Source organism: Mesoplodon densirostris, chromosome 2, assembly GCF_025265405.1.
Source record: "Mesoplodon densirostris isolate mMesDen1 chromosome 2, mMesDen1 primary haplotype, whole genome shotgun sequence".
Lineage (NCBI taxonomy): Eukaryota > Metazoa > Chordata > Mammalia > Artiodactyla > Ziphiidae > Mesoplodon > Mesoplodon densirostris.
Window position 1 is genome coordinate 126,755,172 of NC_082662.1, and position 19,029 is coordinate 126,774,200.

At 36.1% G+C, this 19,029-nt stretch overlaps 1 protein-coding gene across 6 annotated transcripts in view; it reads right to left on the minus strand.

Moving 5' to 3' along the window:
* The window catches only part of DESI2 (desumoylating isopeptidase 2), a 41,785-nt gene that overhangs the window by 4,698 nt on the left and 18,058 nt on the right, over positions 1-19,029 (minus strand). For all 6 annotated transcript variants that reach the window (XM_060090883.1, XM_060090887.1, XM_060090885.1 and 3 more), the window contains 3 exons: positions 9,404-9,476; positions 6,345-6,438; positions 4,653-4,794 (listed from right to left, as the gene is read on the minus strand). In XM_060090883.1, the coding sequence (XP_059946866.1) occupies positions 4,653-4,794; positions 6,345-6,438; positions 9,404-9,476 (309 nt within the window). The remainder of the gene's footprint in view (positions 1-4,652; positions 4,795-6,344; positions 6,439-9,403; positions 9,477-19,029) is intronic.

Consider the following 19,029-nt stretch of genomic DNA (forward strand, 5'->3'; position numbering starts at 1 on the left):
CTGACTTCATCCCAACACCTGCAGGTGGCTTGACTAACCTAAAACAGAGGTCTGGAAACTAAAGCCACCTGTTTTTATAGGTAAAATTTTATTGCAACACAGCCATGCCCCTTCATTTTTCTTTTATGGCCTACCGTTCTTGGGCTACTGAATACATTTTGGCACAAACAAGGAGGACCATTTAGCTGTGAAAAGAAATGAGGGCTATCTCTATATACTGTTACAGAATAAACTCCATGATACAATGTTAAGTTAAAAAAACGAAGTGTGTGTAGGATGCCCCCCAAATATAACAGTGGACCGGCACAGAGTAAGTTATAGACATTCCCATTCTAAAAGGGAGAACATGGAAGGAAGAAAGGAATCATTAGTCCCAAGCAATTTCCTTTTATAAATTTATTTTATTATTTATTTTTGGCTGCACTGGGTCTTCGTTGCTGCGTGCGGGCTTTCTCTAGTTGCAGTGAGCAGGGGCTACTCTTCGTTGCATTGTGCGGGCATCTCACCGCAGTGGCTTCTCTTGTTGCGGAGCATGGGCTCTAGGCACGGGCTTCAGTAGTTGCAGCATGCAGGCTCAGTAGTTGTGGCTCGCGGGCTCTAGAGCGCAGGCTCAGTAGTCGCGGCGCACGGGCTTAGGTGCTCCTCAGCATGTGGGATCTTCCCGGACCAGGGGTGGAACCCGTGTCCCCTGCATTGGCAGGTGGATTCTTAACCACTGCGCCACCAGGGAAGCCCCCCAAGCAATTTCAAAATCTGACTGGGCAACCTCCATTAGGTTTCAAGGCCTAGGACTAATCCTCTGCGGCCCTCAGTTCTGTCGTCTGGGCCCTTGAAATTACCCTTTTTCGCCAGGCTGTTTACTGCCTGTGAAATTTTGGAATCCAACAGTCATCTTTCATTCTATCCTCTGTCAGTCCAAGCCGGCAGTGTTTCTGCTAATATAACATCCTCAAAAATGTTGAGTCTCCTGTGGGATTCACTCTATTGGATAACAGGTTCCTCTACAGATGTTTCCTGGAAAATCACATTTCTATTCCTGATTTCCACTGAGATGGCTGAGAGGATCCACGAGTCACATGTTTAATCTCTTCAGCAGCAGCAAAAGGTTATCCAGTCACACCCTTGGCCTTCTCTCCACAATATGCTTTCCTAACAGTAAAGCCCTCTGCTATGTTAATTTTTCTCTGTACAGCACAGGAACCAATTCTTTTTTTGAAGACTGTTAAGTAACGGAAAAGAATCAAGACATCTATCCTACCTTTCCTATGCGGACTGAACCTCACGGTAACAAGGGGGTATGGCCTTTATTTATCCTGATTCAAACAAACTGTTAAAAAATTAAGACAATTGGGAAAATTTCAACATTGTATATTTGCATTATATTAAGGAATGCATGTTAATTTTTTTAGGTTGATAATATTTGTAGTTATGTTAAAAAATCTTTACCTTCGGAGCTACAAAGTAAACTATTTACAACTGAAATGAAATAACACCTGGGATTTGTTTCAAAGTAATTTAGGGATCAGAGTGTTATTTCAGAGTGGGCATTTATGGATGAAACAAAATTAGCCATGAGTTGATACTTTTTGAAGCTAAGTGATAAGTATATCAGGCTCATTATACTATTCTCTCTTTTATTCAGGTTTGGAATTTCCCACTGAAAATATTAATTTACAGAAGGTATTCAGGCCAGTGGCATTTAGTAACGGCAATGCCATTCTTCTTGCTAGTGACTGGTTTAGAAATGGCATTCGACCCAATTCTGGCCATGAAACATGACCTGCTTTGGAAAGGGTGGGAGGTTCTGGAGAAAGTCTCAGTTTCTCAGAGAGAAGTAACGGGAGAGACAGAGCTTTCTTTTTTCTCTTGATGTTGCTGTATCAGGATATGGTGCCGAAAATTGTTGCAACTACCTGAAAACCATAAAGGGAGCTAGCCTGAGGGCAGAGCCAACCTAACACCCTAAGGATGGCAGCTCAGAGAGATAAAAAGACCTTAGGCCACTGGTGACACACAGTTGAAACACTGACCATACTGACATGGAGCCCACCTTATCCTGGACTTCTTGTTTTGTGAGATAACATATTTCCTCATTGTTCAAGTCAATCTGAATCAGATTCGAATGCATCTGACCTGTAGTGTAGGGGTTGGGAAACTTTATCTATAAAGAGCCAAAGAGTAAATACTTTAGGCTCCGCAGACCATTTGGTTTCTGATACAATTACTCAACTCAGCTGCTGCAGTCTGTAAGCAGTAAAGATGATAGGTTAAAAAATGAGTACGGACATGTTCCAGTTAGATTTTAATGGATACTGAAATGTGAATTTCATATAATTTATACATGTAACTATATATTCTTCTTTTGACCTTTTCCCAACAGTTTAAAGATGTAAAAATCGGGACTTCCCTGGTGGCGTAGTGGTTGAGAATCCGCCTGCCAATGCAGGGGACACAGGTTCGAGCCCTGGTTCGGGAAGATCCCACATGCCACGGAGCAACTAAGCCCGTGCACCACAACTACTGAGCCTGCGCTCTAGAGCCCGCAAGCCACAACTACTGAAGCCCACGCGCCTAGAGCCCGTGCTCTGCAACAAGAGGAGCCACCACAATGAGAAGACTGCGCACTGCAACAAAGAGTAGCCCCCGCTCGCCACAACTAGAGAGAGCCCGCACACAGCAACGAAGACCCAATGCAGCCAAAAATAAATAAATAAATAAATAAAGAAAAAGGTAAAAACCATCTTTAGCTTGCAGGCCGTACAAAAACAGGTGGTAGGCTGGTATTGGTGTGCAGGTTGTAGTGGTTTGCTAATCCTTGCTGTAGAGAAGCATTTGAAATGATAACTATGATGCTTCTTAGAATTTTTGGAACAATTCTGAATAACAGAGTACATATATCAACAATCATTTATAATTAGCTATGGTTTTCTATCTGCAATTGGTTATATGACATATGTAGAAACTATGTTGTCAAAGATGTAGAAGCACATTAGATTTAATAACTTTTTAAGAGTGCCTAACATTAAATTTTTTTGCCTTGATTATGAGGTTTACTAAAAATAGCCCTTTACCTCCTTCACTATCCATAATTCTAGTCTCAGTTGTCACTAACAAGCTGGCTAGGCTAGGCTAAGTCCCCTAACTTCTGAGTCTCAGTTTCTTTAACAATTCAGCACTCACACAGGTGAAAGCATGAAAATTGTGACCTAAAAAGACGGCTCCAGGGACATCTAGAATTGTTCTTCAGGCACTCAACTCCAATATGGTTTTAGGGTTAGACCAGGGCTGAGATGGTGTTACAGATGCTCAATAAAGCTAATAATTTATTTGGGAGAGAGGATAAGTTGGAGCCAGAAGAAGTAATGATAAAATATAACAAGCACTGAACTAAGCAGTCTGGGTCTAATCTGAGTTCTCCACAATCTTGGTAAGTCATTTCCCCAATCAGGGCCTGTTACTTAGTCTATAAAATGAGGAGACTAGATTAGATGCTGTCTAAAACCTTTGCTAATTTTAACATTCTATGGATCTTTGAATGCATTTCCTACAAATGTAACGTCTAGGGTCAAGAAAGCTTAGAACTACCTTCTCTCTTCCTTGAAAATCAACTTGGTCACGTCTGCAGTATCAATGCACCCACCAGACTAGTGGGTACTTCTCCAACTTTTATGAATCATCTGGGGATCATGTTAAAATGAAGATTCTGATTCAGTACATCTATGGTGGGGTAGAGATGATGTATATCTTACAAATTCCTATGTGATGCTAATGCCGCCGGTCCTCAAAAATAATTTGAGAAGCACAGCAGTAGTCTGCTGTAGCCCTGTTTGAAACCTATGCTGTGGAAGCCATGAGGGCAGTGAAAAGGGCCAGGTAGCTAAACAGCTCTGCAGAGGAGGTCACTAAAGCAGCAGCTCATTTTCTCTTTTACACATTTCACAATTTCTGTGGTACCTGATGTGGTTTCTGCAACCATCTGCTAAGGGTCAGAAAGCTGGGAAGCTGTTTCAAGCACTATTTAATTCTCCAGACCTTATTTTATAATCTTTTGCTTTCTTCCCATCATTTTCTTTTTTAAAGTCCTTTAATTTGGATCTACTTTTGGTTTTCTGCTTGGCATTCAAGAACTGGGAAGGCAATAAGTGTGTGTGTGCGTGATAAACTGGCAGAGTAAAATTTCAAGATAGGAGAAATGAATTACTTATTAATAAGTAAGAGCCAGAAAAATTTCAAGTTGGCAACTAAAATTTAGGAAAAGAGAAATCATAGTGGCTAAGCAGCAGAAGTCACTTAAGCATTAATTTTTAAAATTTATTATTATTTTTTTCTTCCCCAACCCCCTAGGCATTAATTTTTAAGTGAAAATATAAGATTGTGATGAAACAAATTAGAGTAAGAAGAGACCCGTTACTGTATTCACTCTACTCACTGCAAAGTCATGAACAGAATTACAGTTTAAACCTGTGCTGACTCTAAAGTTACCAACTTTGGAAAGGTCACTCATATAAAAGAAATATTCACATAAAAGAAATAAAATACCATATATTACACAACATAAATAATCAGAAAAAAATAATGGATTAAATATAGTGGGACAGTAAATATACTAGTGTTATTTATTTGAAGAACTTTTAGAATAAAATTTAACTTACCTCTGATAAAGCCGAAGAAAAGTGGTTGCAGTTTTTATGCATCAAATGGTAAGCATTGCCTTTGTATTCTTTTCCCAATTCTTCTACAATTTTTTCTATATCATCTTCTAGGAAGTCGGTGCTCCCTAAAACAACAGCTTCTCTTAAAGAACAAAAAAAAAAAAAAAAAAAAAAAAAGAAAAAAAAGAATATAGCTGCGTGAGTTATAGGTATTATAGGCATGCTTAAAGACTCATTTCCAGAAATGCTTATTGCCAGGAATATTATGACTGATGTAACAAAGCTGGGTTACTGTAAGAAGACTAAAAGGTAAATGAGGTATTTTAATAATCTCGATTATTTTCTACTTTTTAAAAGCAATAAACTCTTAAGTATACCACTTCTAAATAATACAAATGTAAAATAAGTCATTTTCTTTATTAAACAGTGTCATATTAAAAATATAATATCACAGTTATTTTTATTACTATTACATTAGCAGTTACATTATTAGAGAACCAGATCCATGCTGCAAATATTCTTGCTTAATTACACTCACCATCTAATGGCTGGTCATATTCTCACTTAGAAATAATCTTTTAATTTATCTGCCACTGGGCTGCAATGAGATGACTGTCAAATGACTAATTTTTAAAAAAGCATTATAAACCCCAAATCCCCCAAAACAATACACCAAACCAAAAAAACAATACACCAAACCAAAAAACAACCAGCCCCGCCACCACTCCCAAACTACTACCCTGGAAATGCAACAGACATTCAATAGAGAGTAGAATTTTAGTCAGATACAAGTCAGGCATCCAAGAAAGCTGACAATACTTAGAAAATCCTTTTATCTAGCAGTTTTGACCAAAGGGAGACCTAAGGAATGGATTCAGGCTGGCATTATAGCACTTCTGTGTGTAAATATTTCAAATTAGTTATACGCTAAGAGAATCATTAACTCAGTAGTGATAAAAAGATACAGCCCTATACTGAATTTCAATGTTATAACCTCATTTCACTATCTTTCACTTGGCAAGTTAACTATTATAGGTCCAGAAGTTTCTTTAAAGTTCCTTGAAACTAAGATTCTAAATATCACTTTAAATACAAAACTCAATTAAGGAATGGAAATTTGATTATTAGCATTCAGGTTTTCAGTGCTGTTTACTACACATAAGGCTCCACAGTACACTCAGATCCATAATTTTAGGTTTATCAATACATATAATACACGTACCTTAACAACAGTTTCTTGGCTAATCTATTCAAATTATTTTAGTTATTTCAAGTTTGTAAACAGTGTCCCTTTCATTGGGAAAATGAAGAGATTTTTAAGAGTGTTAAGTAGGTCACAATAAAACTTTCCTCCATCTCCCCCAAATAGGAGACTGAGGGGAAGCAGTCATTATACAGGAAATGTTTTCTAAAGCAGAATCTTATACCAGGTAAAAACACTTTTAAAGTAGACATGGTAACTTTTGTGGGTCCTGAATAAGAGCAACAGACTTGCTTATTTCAGGCACTTTATTTGGCTGATAACTATCTTTACACAACAATTTAGATTTGATTTTAAAGTGTCCGCAACTGAAACAACATTAAAGAAACATTTTAAGTTCCTAGATTTTAATCTACAGAATGAATTCTGTATGCCTGAAAACAAGATTTGGCATCTAAGACAGTGTAATAAAAATTATCCTCCCTACTTACTTAAATTTAAATGTTTCTCCTAGTTCAGAAGCATTTCCTGGGGAAATTTCAAATATTCCAGAAAAGGGGTAAGGATGGCCACCATAAGCAAATTCTGAAAAGAGAAAACTCATGATTTTTAGTATTTATCACATAAAACTTAACCAGTATGCTGAATTAGATTTAATAAATGATGAGGATAATAATGATACCATCTAAATATTTTTCAATTTAGTAATGCTTTCACAAACATCTTATTTACCTATTACTTGTATAGAACAGTTGACGTAAAGGACTTGAAACTCTAATAACAAAAGACGCTCAAAGGTAATCCTGACTTCTATATTTACTTTATATTGGCTAGAGGAGACTAACACTCAAAGGTGAAGAAAGTCCCTGCGTTTACCTATCACGCTGAAGTATGTAGGTGGTCATTTCTGTGTTTTGCCACTTTCTAAATTAAAGTGATCAAATTTCAAACCTGGACTTTACTGGAAAAACTGTCTAATAACAATGAGTTTTCATGGTTCCTGGGATGAAGACTCTTGGTTTATCTTTGAGTAAGAGGGAAAAAACATTGGCAAGCCAGAAAAACTTAATTCAATTCCCCTCATTCAAGAAAAGATAAGCTGCAAAATTAACATATACACCCACGCACACATAAAGACATACACACTTTCTACAGCATATCTTTAAGCTAGCAGAGAGCTACTTGTACTACAGTGAATGTACATCCAGCCTCATCAGATACAAACTCTCATTCAGAACAAAAATGGAGAGCGGTTTCAAATCAGGAAGGAAATAAAATTTCTGGCTACAATTCTGGTACTAGATACTTCGATATTTAAGGGGCAAATCTTAGTAGACTTACTTAAAGAATTCCAAACAAATGCTTAAATTAATCTTGTCACTTAAAATTTAATAAATACAATCTTATAAGGTCAGAACAATGCATGGGAAAGAAAAAGGCAATTCTACAATACATTTACTTTTGATTCAGACCTTTCAGAAAAAAAAAGCAATAATGTAGAATAAGAAAGTATTTAGGATTTAATTCTAAAACATACATTAAAAATTTAATGATAGAATTTTATAAAACACTGTAGATAAGGTTAGACATGGAAAGATTGTATTTTGGTTTTCAACTTTCTCAATTATAGTAAGGAAAGTTGTAGACCCACTTATTCTTCTATTCAAGAAGCAATAATTCACTTTTAGGAATGTATTTGGCCCTGTCTTTGCTGTTTTGAGCCATGTTTCTAATTATTCTTAAGTCATTTTATGAATGGGAGCAATGATTAGGCAGATAAAAGGATAATGGACTAGTATATAATACTTGGGTTCAAGTCCTAGTTCTGTTAATTAGCAGTATGACTTTCAGCAGGTCTGAGCTTTAGTTTCTTCATCTGAAAAATGGAGAAAATGTCTCATGCTCCAATCTACCTCAGAGCAGCGTGGTCATGTGGTCCAAAATTCGATGGCACTTAAAAAAAAAAACTGTAACACACCATACAAATTCAGTTAAAAGGGAATATACATACAACTTTGGCAAAAGCCAAATCAAACAGGGAGCAAACCCACAGACTACCATTTCACCCATATCAATACTCCAACCACTGGAACTTTCAGCACAAACCTCACTGCTTTTTGGAATTATCTGGTAGGTGCAGTCTTTCAGGTAAAATGGAGCTTATATGGCAGATCTTTATAGCCAACATTTAATATGGTACACTGCACCTAGAAGCAGTTAATTTAGCATATAAAAAAGGGACAGTAAAACACCACACTGACACATTTAAGTAAATGAGCCTTTTCTTTGTATTAGCTAAAGTTGGTATGTAGTCTTCAGGGGTAACTGTGAGTAAACTGCAGTAACATTATAGCAAAGACTTCCTAGCTGAAGCAAATAAAAGCATTTCTGCTATACGGTGAGTTTATGATTCAAACTAGTATATTATTACAACCTTGATGAAATCAGCAATGTGACCTGTCTTATGCAGAACATTCTACTTACAACTTGATCAGGAGATTATCTTGTATCAAGAGAGAATTAGAACAAAGGAAAAAGCTGTTGAAACAGAGCTGTTTGATTTGAGTGGCTCCAGTTATGTTTATCATAATGAAGGGTAATAAAGAATAAAAAGGGCTGAGTTAATGACAAAGGCCATCATTCTTAAGCAAAAAGCTAGATGTAATCAAAGGCAGGATTTGCTCAGCGATATTTTTAAACTTTATATACTTGTAGGTCTACAAAAACAAATTTATTACTGAAATTCCCTCAGGAAATTGGTATTTCAAGTTTGACATTCTAGCACCAACCCTTTCCCAACCAAAATGATTATTTTTATCACACTATTTTCCAAAGTGCAAGGTTTCTTAGGAATGCCAATACACATTAAAGCAAAACTGTCATAGTATAACAATCTCGAAAGGAAAATATTTTTTAAGACATAGTACCTAGACAGGAATAAAGACACAGACCTACTAGAGAATGGACTTGAGAATATGGGAAGCGGGAAGGGTAAGCTGTGACAAAGCGAGAGAGAGGCATGGACATATATACACTACCAAACGTAAGGTAGATAGCTAGTGGGAAGGAGCCACATAGCACAGGGAGATCAGCTCGGTGCTTTGTGACTGCCTGGAGGGGTGGGATAGGGAGGGTGGGAGGGAGGGAGACGCAGGAGGGAAGAGATATGGGAACATATGTATATGTATAACTGATTCACTTTGTTATAAAGCAGAAACTAACACACCATTGTAAAGCAATTATACTCCAATAAAGATGTAAAAAAAAAAAAAAAAAGAAAAAAAATAAAGACATAGCACCTAGAATAAAAGATAACCAAATCAATGTACACTTGTGTACTTTGAGTACTTTCTCCCCAGATACATTCCACTTTGGGCATTTTTCCAAAATACAGTATAAACAAATATGGGGAGATTTTCTTCTACTTTTTACAATAAAATATGGAAGTACTTTAAAAAAAAAAAAAAGGAAGAGCTACAGTCATGATTTTGCAACTCCTTTCAATGAGAAAAATCTTCAGAAAGTATATTTAGACTGTGTGTACACGTACCTCTGCCATATACTTCAATTCCTGAATGAAAAACTCCAATTCCGATGGATGAGGTGTATTCATTCATCCAATACTGAAGAAAAAAAAAAAGATTCAGAATATTTGTTCATTTATAATTCAAATCCATGTTATAGGAGGCTACTACTTTCCAAATCTTTTACTGAATATTTAGGCCTTTCTAATCCCATTTCTTGGTATTTTCCTTACAGGTCTGAAACTCCCATGATAATGATGCATTCAGTCCTAACTCTGTGCCTTTGCTTATGCCACATCCCATATGGAATTCAAATGAATGTCTCAGTTTGTGTATAAGCACCTTATCTAAGGCTTAGCACATAAGCCCTAAAATCTAAACCTGGTTAGGTTGGGGAAAAAAGTGATATAAAAGCTCTCCTGTTAGTGACTTTTTAAAGAATCACATATAATATCTGTGTTCATACCTATTTTTCTTCTATCTTAAGTGTTCCCTTTCATTCTCTGGTATGCTCCCTGAAGACAGGGATATTTTATTCTTTTTCAAAAGCATTTGGCATATATGTCCTGATTCAGCTCAAAGTTTGATAATGATAATATTAGTAATAAATAATATGAGGCACAAAGATTAGAACAATCTTCTTACCGTTGGCATGAAGAAAAACTTCCCAGAAAAGGCAATATCTGAACTGAGTTTTTAGGAACAAATGAGATTTCCTCACACAGAAAATACGGAGGGTAAAGTGAGGTTGCTGGGGGGAGGTGGTGGGGAATGAGAAGAAATGCCAGGTAGACAGAAGTGGATGTACACAAGTAATGTGATGTGAAATTCTGTGAGATGACTGTGAAAGGGGTTAGTGTGGAGGGGAGAGGGTTACACCTAGAAGGTAAAGGAGTTAACGCTAAACAAACACTTAGGTAACACTTAACAGTGTTACAAACCTATTTGATTTCTCCCAGGTTAGAGGGTAGATGATTTGATTTTAATTTTTCTAGGTTTATTCAAGTCTTAACCTTGGCTTCAGACCCCCAGCTAGTTTCTCCCAGACCTGGGAAAATGCACATTCTCATACACTGCTGGAGGAAGCATAAATGATAAGGGAGACTTTTCCCCCTAAAATGTTACTGGAAGAAAAAATAAACAATAATAAACAAGAAACATTTTAAAAAGAACAAGGGACTGTCTCATCTAGATATCAAAATAATCATTAAAACAGTATGGTACTGGGCTTCCCTGGTGGTGCAGTGGTTGAGAGTCTGCCTGCCGATGCAGGGGACACGGGTTCGTGCCCCAGTCCGGGAGGATCCCACATGCTGCGGAGCGGCTGGGCCCGTGAGCCATGGCCGCTGAGCCTGCGCGTCCGGAGCCTGTGCTCCGCAACGGGAGAGGCCACAACAGTGAGGCCCGTGTACCGCAAAAAAACCAAAAAAAACAAAAAAAAAACCAGTATGGTACTGTTGCAGGAACATCCTTGTATACATAAGAATCTGGTATATGAAAAAGGTAGTATTTAAAATTAATGATAAAGAATAAGTTATTATAAATGTGTTGATAAAACTGACTGCATAAAAATACATTTCACACACCTAAAACTTTCAGTGTTTCTAAAAATAATCATATAGAAGAAAATAAAATAGATTTAAAAAATCTTAAAATGAACTTATCTACAAAACAGAAACAGACTCACAGACTTAGGAGAATGAACTATGGTTCCCAGGGGGGAAGGACAGACTGGGAGTTTGGGATTGACATGTACACACTGCTGTATTTAAAAGAGATAACCAACAAGGACCTACTGTATAGCACAGGGAACTCTGCTCAGTATTCTGTAATAAGTTTTAAAAATAAAGAAAAAAAAAATCTTAGATGGGAAAAGCCAACGTAAATAAAGCCAAACCTAGTATAGAGGAAAACAACAGATATTTAACATAAACATTTACAACTTTTTATTGTGTAAAGCTACACAAACAAGAACAAAAGATAAACAATACACAGGGAGAAAAAAGTTGTTAACACTAAGATTAGTATGAGAATACAAATTTTCCTCTCTATCTCATCCTATTTGATTCCTAATTTTGGACAGTCTGAATTTAGATGGCAAATTAGGAAGGTGAGTGACACCTTTTTATCTGAATCAATTTGATTTTGGATGGAGAGTAGCGAGGGTACATACAGTAAGGGATTTCTCAAAACATTTATCCAAATCTTTTTAATTCCAGATCTACTTAATTTGGGCAGCAAAACTTCAGACAGCAAAGGATACTATATACAAAAACTCCACTAAAAAAAAATAACTCCCGGGCCTCCCTGGTGGCGCAAGTGGTTGAGAGTCCGCCTGCCGATGCAGGGGATACGGGTTCGTGCCCCGGTCTGGGAGGATCCCATATGCCGCGGAGCGGCTGGGCCCGTGAGCCATGGCCGCTGAGCCTGCGCATCCGGAGCCTGCGCGTCCGGAGCCTGTGCTCCGTAACGGGGGAGGCCACAACAGTGAGAGGCCCGCATACCGCAAAAAAAAAAAAAATAAAATAACTCCCACAGACAAAAGTGAGCAATCATAGAAGAAATCAGTGGCTAACAAACATGGACTAGTAAACAGATCTCCCTAGTAACAGAAAAATGCTAATCAAAACAATAAGTTACCATTCATTTTTTCTGGCCGCTCCGCTTGCAGGATCTTAGTTCCCTGACCAGGGATTGAACCCAGGCCCTAGGCAGTGAGAGTGTGGAGTCTTAACCACTGGACCACCAGGGAATTCCCTACTGTTTTTTTTTTTTTTTATTCATTGTATTGGCAAATATACAAAATATTGCTAATACTTAGTGTTGGTAAGGATGTCAGGAAGATATTGCAGAAATGTGAATCAACGACAATTAATTAACCATTCCACCTCCTGGAATCTAGCCTACAGAAATGGTTGAACATAGGCAGAGACATGTTCCAGGGTATTAACTGCAGTTGTCTATAGCACTGAAAAACTGGAAACAATCTAAATATCGATAGGAAAATGGCTACATAAATGATGGTAAATCCGTATTATAAACTATCATACAGCTACTGAAATAAATGACTTAACTCAATATGTAAGGGCATAAAAAGATATCTAAGACACATAAAGTAAAAACACCACGTCATAATACGTCATCTGTAGCAAGATCACATTTTTGTAAGTTAAATAAATTGGCCCTGAGTGTATGTTTACATGCTAAATATGGAAAAATAAAACCACCACCAATTACAACAAAAGAAAGTTTGAAGCATTACAGATCAAACTGTTAACAGTTTTGGGGAGAGGAGTAGATATAGCTCAGGGGTGGGAACACAGGTGTGTAAAGGAATACTTTCACTTTTAACTCCATACATTTCAGGACTGTTTTTCTGAATTTTATGAATTATGTGTATTACCAACTTTTATAATTAGAAAAATGTTAAAGTAAAATACTATATTCTCTTAGCTTAACAGGCTTCAATTTATTTGAACATTTATACTATCTTAAAAGAATAGGCTGCATATATATAAAACACAAGCAGCAACATTATCTGTATTAGCAAAATACTGGTAACAACTTAAATGTGCACATATAAGGTACTGGTTGAATAAACTATGATAAACAATATTTGGAATATTACAAAGCCATAAAAAGAAGGGGGATACTCTTGAGAAAGTGATAGGGAGTAATTTCTAGGATATGTTAGGTGAACAAAAGGAAAAGAAAAATGGAGACATGGCAAAATGATGCAGAGGCTGGTTTGATGGTACTTTCATTGGTCAACTTTGGGAAAATCTGAATATCAAAAAGAATAATGACAATAATGGACTATAGCATATTGAATAACAAATAATGAGTCCACAGCAATACCAATAAAAAACACTAAAAACCCAAACAAACAAAACAGAATAGAAAAACAAAAAGTGAAAGGAGAGAAAGCTCTTTTTACAGAGGAAAGTCACCTAATAAATATGAAGTAAAGGCAGAATTAAATAATTTTGCACCTCCAGCTGATGCAGGCAAGGATCATGGATGCTAAAACCATTAGGAGAAGGTTGTTGGAGAACAATGTTCCCACAGTCTTCAAGTATCAACCCCACATTTTCCTAAATTATAAGGAGAAAAGATACCTTAGCAATGGAAAATTATGGTGAGTATCATCTTATCCAAGTGATTAAACTGAGTGTCATCAACAGTTGGACAAACTGATGTTATGTGCCTCCTGATGTGATGAAATAGAAAGCATTTCCTTTGTTAGTTTTCTTGTCAAATATATTAAACAGAATATAATCACAAGGAAAAATCAGACAGGTCTGGACTGTGGGACATTCTATAAGAAAAGCAGCCTGGTCTTTTAAAAAATAAAGACATTAAAGTCAAAAGAAGGGCGGCTATTCTTTAAGGAAGATTAAAAAGACATGATAACTATCAATATATACAACGAAGGAGCCCTGATTGGATCCTAGATTTAAAAAAGAACAAAAAGCCAAAGACATTATTGGGATAATTGGGGGAAATATTAATATGGATTGTTCATTAGATAAATTATTGTATCAACTGAAAACTTCTTGGGTTTGGTAAATAGTACTGTGGTTAAATAGACAGTGTCTTCTTAGGAAATACATGTTGAAGTATTTAGAAATGAAATGTTATAATGGTTGTGACATTTTCTGTGTGCGTGTGTGTAGAAGAGGGTAAAAGAAAATAAATATGGTTAAAAAATTGGTGAATCTAGGTGAAGAGTATATAAAACGTACTCTTCTTTCACTTTTTTTTGAAGATTTAAACATTTTCAAAACAAAAAGTTGGGGGAACCAAAGAGAACAATCTACTCCTTGTCTCCTTCCGACAGAAAAGATGCCTTTCCAAGTTTCCTGCTATCCTCCTCCTTTCTCCCCTGCTTTTTACAGAAAGAGAGTAGAAAATATCACAAGCTGATTATACTAGTCTGCATAAAAATTCTGCTAGTCTTTTTTAAAAAACTGAGTTATAATTAACATAGAATGTTATATTAGCTTCAGGTATACAACACAGTGATTCGATATTTTTATGTTATGAAATGGTCACCACAATAAGACCAGCTACTATCCATCACCATACCAAGTCATTACAATATTACTGATTATATTCCCTATGTGGACATCACAACCCCATGACTTCATTATTTTATAGCTGGAAGTCTGTATCTCTTAATCCCCCTTCACCCATTTCATCTATCTTCCCACCCCACCCTCCTATGGCAACTACTATCTATGAGTTTTTGTTCTGTCTTGTTTGTTCATTTGGTTTTTTTTTTTCAGATTCTACATATAAGTGAAATCATATGGAATTTGTTTTTTTCGTTTTTTTTTTTTTTTTTTTTGCGGTACGCGGGCCTCTCACTGTTGTGGCCTCTCCCGTTGCAGAGCACAGGCTCCAGATGCGCAGGCTCAGGGGCCACGGCTCACGGGCCCAGCTGCTCCGCGGCATGTGGGATCTTCCCGGACCGGGGCATGAACCCGTGTCACCTGCATCGGCAGGTGGACTCCCAACCACTGCGCCACCAGGGAAACCCTGGAATTTGTTTTTCTCTGACTTATTTCACTTAGCATAATACCCTCCAGAACTATTTACGTTGCTGCAAACTGCAAGATTTCATTCTTTTTTTAATGGCTGAGTAATATTCCAATGTGTGTGTGTGTATACACACACACACACACACACACACACATACATACATACATACACATCACATCTTTATCCATTGATGGACATTTAGGTTGCTTCTATATCTTGGCTACTGCAGTCAGTGGTTTCCTTGGCAGCCAACTTCTAGGACTTAAATTGTCTCTTCCAATTGAGAAATCTCATTGCTTATACTGTTTACAACCAATAATTTGATCTACTAACTGATTTCCTTAACAATGACACCATCAGGCTTTTGTTCTGGATGCAGACAGCTCCTACTTAAAGTTACCTGTTCTCTTTTTACAGTGTGAGCGCTTCTCTTTCAAAATATAGAATATTTTAAAAAAGAAACAGATACAAAATTGTTGTCTGCAATAATCAGGTTTTAAACTCTTAGTAAATCGAACATTTATTTCCATTTAATGTATAGTATCACTTAATTTTAACAACTTATCTTTTGTTGACCAGTAAACAGCCTTCTGAAAGTGCTTTTATAATAAATTTCCATAATGGGAATCTAAATGTTTTATTAAGAGAAAGTCTTTCATTGATTAAAAAAAAATCTGCACACTTATTTTTAGCCAAAGAGTTAAGAAAGGGTTAGGATGGGAATGTACTTGTCAGAGTGGGGATCCTGGACTCAGAAATCTTTTATTCTCTGCTGTTTCACAGTTGAAAATAATCTCTTCCATGTTAGAACTTCTGTATGTTGCCTGTGTGTGTGTGTGTGTGTGTGTGTGTGTGTGTGTACATATATACATACTGTAGTCTGAAATCTCCCTGCATTTAAGACTTTACATTCTACATATAAAAGGTTATGTTTTGACACATTTCATAAACTGGAAAATCTATAAAATGAGAGAAACTTAAATATGAGAGAGAAATGTACCATCTAAAAATCTGGTCAGTCCTTTGGAGTTTACTATAATGAGATCTGACCTATATAAGGTTTCTAAAGAATTGCTGAGACACTGCAATGAAAAATGAATACCTGACAGGCTTTGCAAGTGGTAATGTTACCTCTACTCTCAGATGGAAAGTTGGACAATCAGGTAAAGTGTTCCTGCTCAAGGTTTAGGCAGCTGGCAAGTTGCTAGGAAAAGGATTTCTTAACCCAGAGATATTCCTTTGAACAGTATTAAAAAGCAGAAGCTAGCCGCTCTTAACATTATTTGTTTCCTAAAGGCTCTGTCTCAATATTCTGTGCCAGGCAGGAATTAACGCTGATGTTGCTTATTCACTGTTAGCAATAACAATGAGGGACTCAACAGTTCTCTGCTTTTCATGTTCTTTGTAACTTCTATCCTTAGAAAGGGCCCCAAATGTTAAGAGTTAATTTATTTTCTAGATTAAAGCAACTATTTACTAGTTAGAAATCTGTTACTAGATATCGCTACTGACCTTACAGAAACAAAATGATTACAAAGAATACTATAAGCAACTGTATACTAACAGATTAGATAACTGAGATGAAATGGATAAATTCCTGGAAAGACACAAAGTACCAAAACTGAATCAAGAAGAGAGAGAAAATCTGAATAGATCTATAATGAATGGGAATGAAAAAAAAAAAGAGAATGAATTAGTAATTTTAAAACTACCCTCAAAGAAAAGCCTACAACCAGATGATTTTGGTGAATTCTACCAAATATTTAAACAAGAATACTAATTCTTCATAAACTGCTCAAAAGAAAAGAGGACTCTTCCCAAATCATTCTATGAGGCCAGCATTAATTTGACACCAAAACCAGACAAAGACATCATAAGGAAACTACAGATCAATCTCGTATGAATACCGACTCAAAAATCCTCAACAAAATACAAGCAAATTGAATTCAGCAACATATAAAAAGGATCATACACCACGACCAAGTGGTATTTATTCCAGGAATGCAGAACGGATTTAACATCCCCCAAAATCTATTAATGTAATATACCATAGCACTAGAGTAAAGGACAAAATCCACAAAATACAACTCTTTTCATGATCAAAACACTCAACATACTAGGAATATAAGGAAACTTCCCCAACTTGATAAAGGGCATCTATGAAAAACTCATAGCTCACATCATACTTAATGGTGAAAGACTTAATGCTTTCCCTTTAAGATTAGGAACAAAACAAGGATATCTGCTCTTGCCACTTCCATGAAACGCTGTACTGGAGATTCTAGGCAAGTTAAATAGAGAAGAAAAAGAAATAAAAGACATTCAGATTGGAGAAGAAGTAAAATTATCTCTATTTGCAAATGACATGATCTTGTATATAGGAAATCATAAGTAATCCACTAAAAAAATACTAAAACCAATAATAATAAAAAAGTTCAGTAAGGTTGCTGGGTACAAGATTAATATACAAACACCAACTGTAATCCTATATACTAGCAGTAAACAATATAAAAATGAAATTAGGAAAACAATTCCCCGGTTGCAGTAAAAAATATTTAGGGATAAATTTAACAAAGAGCTATGTAACTTTGTAAGTGAAAACTATAAACATTACCGAAAGAATTTAAAGACCTAAATAAGTGGAAAGACATTCCATGCTCACAGATTAGAAGACTTAATATTGTTAGGATTGTGGTACTCTCTGAATTGACCTGATTCATTGCTATCCTTACCCAAATCCCAGCTGCCTTTTCTGCAGAAATTGACAAGCTAATGCTGGAAATTCAAGGGACCCATGATAGTCAAGACAATCTTGAAAAAGTTGGAATACTCACACTTCCTGATTTCAAAACTTAGTACAGGGCTACAGTAATTAACACACTGTGTAACTGGCATAAAGACAGACATACAGACCAATGGAATAGAATTCAGTTCAGAAAGAAACCCTTATATTTATGGTCAACTGATTCTCAACAAGGGTACCAAGACAATTCAATGGGGGAAATAAACAGTATTTTCAAGAAATGGGACTGTGACAACCAGACATTCACATGCAAATAAATGAAGTGGGACTCCTACCTCACACCATATACAAAGATTAACTCAAAATGAATCAAAGACCTAAATGTAAAAGCTAAAACTATAAAACTCTTAGAAGATAACAAAAGTATATCTTCATGATCTTAAATTAGGCAATGGTCTCTTAGTTGTGACACCAAATATACAAGCAACAAAATAAAAAAATAAATTGGACTTCATAAAAATTAAAACCTTTCGTGATTCAAAAGACACCATAAGTAAAGTGAAAAAGCAACCCACAGACTGGGAGAAATCTGATAAGGGATGTATATCCGGAATATATAAAGAACTCTTAGAAATCAAGAACACCACAAATAACCCAATTAAAAAATGGGCAAAGGATCTAAATAGGTGTTTCTCTAAAGCAGACAGACAAATAAGAACTACCATTAGATGCATTTCACACCCACTCAGATGACTACATTCAAAAAGACAGATATAACAAGTGTTGACAAGGATGCAGAGGAACTGGAATCCTCATACACCGATGATGGGATTTTAAAATGGCACAGCAGTTTTGTTTATTTTATTTATTATTATTTTTAGTTTAAATTTTTTTTAATTTTATATTGGAGTATAGTTGCTTAACAATATTGTGTTAGCTTCAAGTGTACAGCAAAGTGATTCAGTTATACATACACATGCATCTATTCTTTTTCAAATTCTTTTCCTATTTAGGTTATTACAGAATATTGAGCAGTGTTCCCTGTGCTATACAGTAGGTCCTTGTTGGTTATCTATTTTAAACACAACAGTGTGTACATGTCAATCCCAAACTCCCAATCTATCTTCTCTCCCCACCCTTCCCCCCTGGTAACCATAAGTTTTTTCTCTAAGTCTGTAAGTCTATTTTGTAAATAATTTCATTTGTATCATTTTTTTTTAGATTCCATATAAGTTATATCATATGATATTTGTCTTTCTCTGTCTGACTTACTTCACTTAGTATGATAATCTCCAGGTCCACTGTGTTGCTGCAAATAGCATTATTTCATTCTTTTCAATGGCTAAGTAATATTCCATAGTATAT